The sequence below is a fragment of the Chenopodium quinoa genome, unplaced genomic scaffold, assembly GCF_001683475.1.
Source record: "Chenopodium quinoa cultivar QQ74 unplaced genomic scaffold, ASM168347v1, whole genome shotgun sequence".
NCBI lineage: Eukaryota > Viridiplantae > Streptophyta > Magnoliopsida > Caryophyllales > Amaranthaceae > Chenopodium > Chenopodium quinoa.
In genome coordinates this window covers 4,507,877-4,516,987 of record NW_018743199.1, presented here as the reverse complement: position 1 = coordinate 4,516,987, position 9,111 = coordinate 4,507,877, and the positions used below count along the sequence as shown (strand labels likewise).

Sequence of the window (9,111 nt, the reverse complement as noted above, 5' to 3'; positions counted from 1 at the left end):
GACATGACTTCCCTTGGTTTGCAGCCAAGCCAATGTCAATAAAGGACTTTTTCTCTTACTTTTTGTGAAAATTGATTGATCAAGAGATTGATTTTTGGGATATGATCTTTATTAAAGCTAAGATACGTATGCTTACAATAGCATCCTCAAATCTCAATTTAAGGGCTTCCCATATCTGTTTCTTTGGGTTAAATGTGGAGTTTGGATCCACACGAGGCTTTTCCATAGAACAAATTTATGGCAATCAACGAGTGAAGCCAATCCAGACGTAGGGATAAAATCATAGTGCCAGATGACACTGGTTGCACAAGTAATTGAACTGCTGGATTTTGCTTTGATTGATTGGCAAACCTAGGCAATTTAATCACGGAGTAAGTAGTTTTTTTAATCTGATAACCTAATACTAGGATACATTGGCCCAGATGTTTTGATCAAAAGAGAATTTCGCCTGAGAATATCTGATTCAATGTTGGTCCTGCTTGAAGTGATGCTACTTGTAATTTAATTTCATCAAATCCTAGCTAATCTTGAGTCTTCTTATTGTTGTCTGATTATTCTTGTCTATCTTTGAGAGTTATTACCGTGTTTTAATATTTCTCAGCTGACATTCATCCTTGGCCACTTGGTTTGTTTCAGTTAGGATCTTTGCCACAAGGTGGTATTGTGCTGCCACAGGAACCTGCTTTGTTCAATTGGTCAGTAACCCTTTGGGATTAAAAGTTAAAACTATTGTCATTTTGAGGCGGCAAGTTCATATAACTGGAATATTAATGTCTTTGCAGGCTTCCATTATCTGAGTTCCACCATACTGAAAAACCTGATTCAGAGAATAAAGATGCAGACGAAGAAGATGATGATGACGATGACGACGAAGCTGAAGGTGATGAAAAGGCTGGTGGTGAAGAAGGTGGTGAGGACGAAGGCGAGGAGGTGAACGATGAGGAAGGTGATGCCGAGGAAGAGCCAGAGGCCAATGGAGAAGGAGTTGAAGGGGAGGGAGAAGATGATGATGACGAGGAGGAGGAAGATGATGACGATGACGATGACGACGATGATGACGAGGATGGTGGAGATGACAACGAGGAAGAAGAGGAGGAAGAAGAAGAAGATGAAGAAGAAGAGGGAGAGGAGCCACCATCTAAGAAGAGGAAAGGAGCTTAATAGCGAAACCCCCTTTAACACTTTTTTTTTATTCCTTTTCAATTTTCTTTCAAGGGTTGAGGATTCTGAAAAATGTTGGGTAGCCTTTGTTCAAATTCGAGGATTAAGCTTGTTACGAATGTAGAAAAAAAAAATATTGAAGTGTTCATGTATTAACCCATGTGATGTTACCAATTTTAGAAAATAATTACTTTTTTTAGTGTACCACTTCATGTTTTTAGCAATAATATATACTCTTCCCCGTTTCTTCATCATGCTTTTTTTTATCAATTCGTATGGAGTATGTCTTGTTTGGTGTATATAAGCGATACAAATGGGGTGTTATAAAAGCGATTTGGTGTATAAAAGCAATACAAATGGGGTGTTATAAAAGCGATACAAACGGAATTCGATCCTAGAAATTGGGTATTATAAATGGGATTTGTTCCTAGCAATTGAGTAATATTGATTTTTCACATTTGTCAATATACAAATTTCTTAACACAGATATTCAGAACAATTTTTAGAAATTTCTCATTCTAAAACCATATGGCTTATTAGAAGCGATGATTGATAGTGTTAATAAAGTAGCAATACTTCGGGGAAAAGAGTTCACACAACATATACTCTCCACTCTCGAAGTCTCGAACAACTAAGTGACAATAAGAAGAAAAAAAACATACATTGATCGATCAAGTTCTTGCAAAAGACAATAAACACTAGATTTATTCTAAACTATGTCCATAATTTGACATTGAAGCTAGCAAATTAAGCACATTTACTAGCAAATAACAACCGCAGAATCTGGGATCCAAACAACAGGAGTATCCCAAGCATAAGAGAAGTTGACATGTTGACCTGGCTTCAAAATATTATTGTCAATAAGAACGCATTTATCTCCATCTTTAGAGAAAATAGTTGGATCAACTGGTTCAACAGTTAGCCAATTGTTGCAGTTTCTAAATGTAATGTTACTCATTGAACAATTCGGGCAGGTTTGTAGCATTGTCACGTTCCATTCTTGTTCCCCTAGTATTATTCTTTCACTTCTTTCTACTTCATATTGGATGTTGTTCAAATCACACGTGAATCCTTGTCAATTTTGTAAACAAAGATGTTATCAATAATACATACTAGTCGTGTTAATGGTAGAAAATTTGCATGTAACTAGGTATTTTTGAACTATCATGCATTTCTCCAATCGGAGTATGAAGAGTGAATAAATGAATGTGATGGATCATGTATAGGATGAGGGCAACTCAATATATAGTCGTGTGGGGACGAGGGCAACTTAATATATGATTGGTAATAGACAACATAGTATATCATGCAGAGGTATTTTGGTAAATTCATTCAACGACGAAGCTTTTTGAGTATTAAATATCATAAAATGTTTCTAGTACTTCACCTAAAAATTAGTTTTTACTCCACATAATATTGTTTCTTCAAATCAATTACATTATCAACATGATTATTAAATTCAGATAAATTCCCGTTTTCTGTAATTGAAACCATGACCAAAAGCCCAAAAGGTATATTAAAAAAGCATTACAAAATAAAAAAGAAGCAGAGTTTGTACCTGTATATAGGAGGCCCAAAATGAGAATTGCAAAAACCCAAAAATTACCACCTTTTGCCATTGAATATTTAAGGAGTTCTTCTCGTTCTCACAGAATTTATAGGTTAAGAAATACGTAGTAATAATTTACAAATAAAGCGATTTTTGGTTTATATTTTATAATGTGACGTTGAAAATGAAAGAGCCAAACTGACTGAGGTTGTATTCCCATTTTAAGAAGATCCTTTGGGCCGGGTTACCATAATGAATTAGATTAGATACTCAACCAAATTTATAATTAGGATTTAAAAATATATATATATATATTAGGATTTGCTTAAATAAAGTTGTACTCCATATTAAATTCCTAGTGGATTAGTCACTACTCACTAGTGGTTACTTATACCATATTTGCATAGTCAAATTTAAAATGATGTTTTATAAACCAAATGATATATAGCACTGAAACAAACTGTATCAAAGAAGGCAAATTTCTGCGATTCAAATTATCTATCTTTGTTAGGAGAGTTTGAATTACAATAGTTTTAGGCACTTTATAAAATAAACTGTATCAAAGAAAGTGTAACACTTATATTATTGTAACACGGCCGTATTAGATAAGTGTAACATTTAATTTATTAAAACACGGATGAAGTACATGGAACAAATATAAAATGATAACTATAAAGGCTTAAAAGCAAATGTATAGGGCACTCTTTTTGAAAGCAGGCAAGTTGTGCATGCATGTAAAATTTGATTTTCACCAATCTCATATCAAAAAATAAAATTTCTACAAATATCTACATTCTAGCTAGTATACATTTAGCATACCTTCTTTAATTTCTAATTTTCCATTGCTAAAAGAGAATTCTTTTTTTTTTTGTTTAGGAAAACTCAAAACTATTTTTATCCGAATAAGCCACAAGGGCATTATCAATCATTAACCAAACGTGAAAGGGGATATGAATATGTGACATATCATATACGAGCCCTCATCAAGAAAAATAAAACCAATTCAAGGTTTGAATAGCACTTCAAATGCTCATCATCCTACCATTATCTCTTTCAAACAACATATTGGTGATGTAAATGGAGATAGAATTCAATTGAAACAATTCATCATTCTCTTTTACCAAAATAGGAATCCTTCTCTTTGCCTTTCTATTATCTTTACAAGTTAAAGTCGAAATCGTGGCCGAACTTGCCCTATTATTAGCTTCAAAATAATCCTTAGATTGTAAGGCTTTAAGCCCTCCTTCTAAATCCACAATAACATCCAAATATTGCTCCAAAAATAGCTTCAAGACCCGAATAGTACGCGGATCGGTATGTGGATTATCTCTTAGAAGATTTTCTATCCTAGATTTTGTAGCAATGGCTTTTGATATGCCCAAATTTAAGGAAATATAACCTAGTTGCTCGATTGTGATTGTTGCTTTGGAGCTCCGTATGTTTGACCCGAGTATCCGTAAGCAGAAATCATACCTTACATCCGGATCATCCTTTGAAATTTGTTTGCAAGTATCCGGGATTATGCTTGAAGCATTTGTTGAAGAATGTAGTAACAAGAAAAATATGACAAAAGAGATGAACATTATTTTATTGATGATAATTTGCTAGAATAATGTTTCATTTTCTTGTAGCCTAAAACTAATTTAGGCTTTCAATTTTGATGGATAATAGTCTAAATTGTATTTTTTCTTGTATATGTTGAATGGTTAAAATTAAATCCAACCTGTCACACAAGGAAATTGAAAAATTTTATGGTTCTATTTTTGTTTGCTTATTATTATGATTTCCTTTGAATCACTAATTTATTTCCTTGTCACCAAAAGCAAAATTAGGTAAAATTACATAGGAATTTAAAGCAAATATCTCAATATATTTTTTGGAACATGAATTTTTGACTTATATAATACGAGTAGATATTCTTTCCAAAAAAAAAAAAAAAAAAAAAAACCCAATATTACCTAATACGCTAAACTCCTTAAGTATTGCGTATATAAAAAGCATATTATATTTAATTTGAGCTATTTTTGGCCCATTATATATATATAAATGTATGATAGAATAATTATAGAGATTTTGATATAATTTCAAAGTCGTGGCTTAGAGGATAGAATTGAATAAGTTAAGAATGTTACAAATATTAATCACAACTAGCCTTTTGGCCCGTGCAATGCATAGGTTATTCTTAGAAAATTGCATTGAGAGATGAGTTAGGAAATATCAATAAGTCATTATGAGGTATAATGTGTGATTGGAAAGAAAATGGGAGGAAAAATTTAGAGAAATTTGTGAAAAATGACTTTTTAAGTGGTCGACTTTTTGAGATCATTTTAAGTGAAAAGTTGTGAAAAAGGAATTTTTAAGTTGTGTTATGTTGTTAGGGGGTACTTGGGTGAGTTTTCTTGGTCGTCAATGTCGGAGCTCTGACATTGACTTTTCACGTGTTAATCACTTGAGTTATTTATATATATAAAAAATATTTTCACCCCCTAAATTTCCCTCCTTTCTCGTTTTTTAACTCACCGGACTAACACGTGAAAGTCAATGTCGGAGCTTCGACATTGACCACCAAGAAAACTCATCCAAGTACCCCCTATAAATATAATACAATTTAAAAGGTCATTTTTCATAGCTTTTCACATAAAAGATCATTTTTCACAAATTTCTCTAAAATTAAAAAGAGAAGAGGAAAATGTTGAATTGAATAGGGAAGATCGATGAAGATGAAGTGTACATATAAGTTTAATGGAATAAATAATTAAAGAAAGTGTTTGTAAAAAGACATGTGGCACTTTGGTTAGAGAAGAAAATAGAAAAGTGTAATATGATCTGCACATGTGTCTTTCTTGGTTAGAGTTTTTAAATACTAGGTATAGACTAGATATAGATATTTCTAATATAATTATCTCCTTCAACAAATAGATAAATATGACATCATTTATTTCCATAATTTCAGCATCTTCAATATTCTTAAAATAAATTTGTGACAGGCTATTCAAAAAAATAAATAAATTTGTGACAGAGATTTAATAAGGAAGTATATATGTCGACATGTCGTACGTATTCTAGGCAATTTAGGTTAAATAATATACTCCGTTTAAATTTAAATTCGTATTTTTGAAATTTAGATTATATTTTTCACACACAAAAAAAAAAAGAAATCTAGATTCTAGAAACATCCTATTTTAAAAACGGAAAGAAGACAACACGACATCAACACGGAGTCTTATTGAACAAGAAAAATGATAAAACATATATACTTATCTTTTCTAGCCTCGACTCTATATATATATATATGTTTCATGCATATCCTATGAAAATTCCCACAATATAATTGACCTCTCTTATATCTTATTAACTCGTAATTTTGCGCAGGAAAAAAAAAAACACACACACACTATAGTAAACATGTCATCAAGTTCACTCCCACAAACAAAGCTCATAAATCTAAGGCTGTTTCAATGGAACGACGTCGCTACTATGAAGCACAAAGCTGTTAGGCATGATGAAGGTTTGTTCGCCTTCAACTTCACCGCGAATCTCATACAAAAATTACCAATGTACAATGACCTTTCTCCTATAACCGTTAATTTTAAGCTTTGTTATCTTTTTAAAGATAATTTACTAAATTTGGCTAAACACATAATTAGCAAGGCTTATGTCTTTGACCCTAAGACAACTAAGTTACTTGCTGAAACAATTGCCGATTATATGAATAGTTGTTATAGATTTCACCCTTTGAGGACTAATCCTCGTCGCCCTAGGCTTGTTTTTGTCGCGGATCTTGACATTGATGATGTTGATGGTGAAGAGCAAATCGAAGAGGAGGCTATTAATAATAATCATAAGGAGGTTGTTCTTAATGATCTTTATCGAACGGTTGAACCTTTTATACAAGTTGAACAAGATGACAATAATATAGATACTAATCATGGCTGGCTTTTGCAAGATGTTTCGGTTGAAGAGGCACAACAACATGAAGTGTTGGAAAGCTTGGTCGATAGCCCTACTCCATTTCATCCATACCTTCAATTCGCGCCGTTTGCTAGACCTACTAGGGTTGCACTACCCCGGTTACTAATAGAGCCTACTAGTGATGTTGTTCGGCCACAACCCGTGAATATAGATATTAATTATACTAATTATACTTTTATTGAAGAACAACTTTGTTATGAGGGTGATGGTAACATGTGCACATGTTCGGATGTAGAGGAGGTTGATGATAACAATTTAGAAGAATTCGATCATGTTCTTGATATTTTAAAGACTTGGATTCTAATAGAAGAGGAGAATAGTTTCTCTAATAAGGATGGGAGACGAGCATCCAAACGCGCTAAGAAGCTTGTGCAAGATCATACAACATTGTTGAAGAGCTTATCAAAGATCAAACCAACACTAGTACGATTATTAGCAAAAGAAGAGGAATTAAGTGAGGATAGTATGTGCTCAATTTGCTTTGAGAAGATGTCAAGTGAAGAGGAAATCATAAAGATGACTCGTTGTAAACATTTATTTCATAGAGAATGTTTATTTAATTGGCTTCCGAAGAATCATACTTGTCCTTATTGTAGATCGAGTAGCTTAGTAGATGTTTATTATTGATTAATTAGGTGATAATTTATTATAGGTTTATTATGTATTCCCAATTTCCTAGCATAGGTTTCTATAATAATAAGTATATAGCAATACACTTCTAATGATTTTTGGGTGTTATTTTTTAGGTTTTGTCATTTCAATTTTGTTGGATCTATTGGACTTACGAGTATGTTAAACTTATTAAACATAATGTCATTAAACTTGTGAGTGTTTTTGAATTGCTCTCAAACCATAATCATTCGTATTCTCAAACCATAATCATTCGTATTGCCTACTACGAAGTATGTTAATACGGCATAGCATATATATATTTCTTTAATTACCCTTGCTTGTTTATTTAATTAGAACAAGTGTACATACACCATATAAATTTATTCTTTAAAAAAAAAAAAACTTAATCTTTCTAAGAACAAGCAATTTGAGCACTTTTCAAGGTGAAGTCAAATGATTTGTCCCAAGCATAATTGAAACTTAGGGCATTATTTGGACTGATAGGATTTCCACCGTTGATGGTACAATCTCCACCATCTTGTTTCAAAATCGACGGATCAATTGGTTCTTGAGTTTGAAATCCGTCACAAGCTAATATTATACTCGAAAACACACAATCACAAGTGTTTTTAAGGGTAAATTTAAACTCAGGCTTCCCTCCTACATTTCCTCCGGTTGGCGCTTGATCAAGTTTCAAATCTGCATTTGTGCAAGCGCTCCTTCCTATACGAAAAAATTTCGTTATAACAAATAAGGGGTATTATTTGTAAGATATAAAAACTTCCTATGCTGCAAATGAATAAATAAATAAAAAAACAAAGGTAATATGTAATAAATTAATGATTATATAATATAATTTATGCAAGAAAACAAAATTGTAACTCTTACCTCTATGAATTAGACATACAAAAAAGAGAATTGCACAAAGGAAATTGACATATGAAGCCATTGGGAAGAATAATAACGAGAATTTAAATATAGATGTTTTGTAAATTGTGTTTTCTCTTAGAAAGGGTTTTATGGTTTTTGCTAATGGTGCATATGCCTATTTATAGTGAAGCATGCATTGTAAAGAGACTTTTTTAGAAAATGTTTTTAATTCATTACACAATCCTTAGTAGTATTGATATTGATCCTAAACATAATATCCTAAAGATATGGAGGTTTATTTCAGAAAATCTATATTATGATATCTTTCGATCTGTTGGAATCAAACTAAAGAAACATTTCTCCATTTGTTCATAAAATAAAAAAATCAAAAATCAAATCAAATCAAATCAAATATTATAGATAGTATTATCTAGTATGTATCTCATATATGATATTATCTCATACATATACTCTCCTATTCTGTATATACTTTGGTTGACTATATTTTATTCTTTGTAATCTTTAATTAATACATTATTCTCTCTTAGCTATATGTAATATTATTCTATAATTCTATTATTGAAGATTATTATTATTTTCCTAAGTTAGATTATTTTGTGCATATACTTAGGCTAATCTTGTACTATTAAAGCCTTAATTGAATAATATACAATTAATTCCTTCTTTAATTTTACCCCATCTCAAAGATATTTATATACACGTAATACACCCAAATATATACACAACGTAATTACTCAAATTAACTATTTCAGATCATCTTCAGAAAATCTTGCGTGGACCTGGTCCACAATAATGTTATTGTGAACCCAAGGTTTATACACACGAAACTGACGTTATATTGAACATATTGACCCTTAATTTTGACATAATAACCTTATTTTTAACATAATAACCTTTATTAAAACTAGTATAACGTTTAATATTAT

At 31.7% G+C, this 9,111-nt stretch overlaps 1 protein-coding gene across 1 annotated transcript; it reads right to left on the bottom strand.

Annotated features, from left to right (window-relative positions):
• Positions 1–1,495: 1,495 nt before the first annotated feature.
• On the bottom strand, positions 1,496–2,798 carry LOC110733272. Its single transcript, XM_021913288.1, has 2 exons — positions 2,720–2,798; positions 1,496–2,232 (listed from the first exon to the last, which is right to left on the bottom strand). The coding sequence occupies exons 1-2, from the start codon at positions 2,778–2,780 to the stop codon at positions 1,922–1,924; spliced, it is 372 nt and encodes a 123-aa protein (XP_021768980.1). The 5' UTR covers positions 2,781–2,798; the 3' UTR covers positions 1,496–1,921.
• Between the last annotated feature and the right edge of the window lie 6,313 nt (positions 2,799–9,111).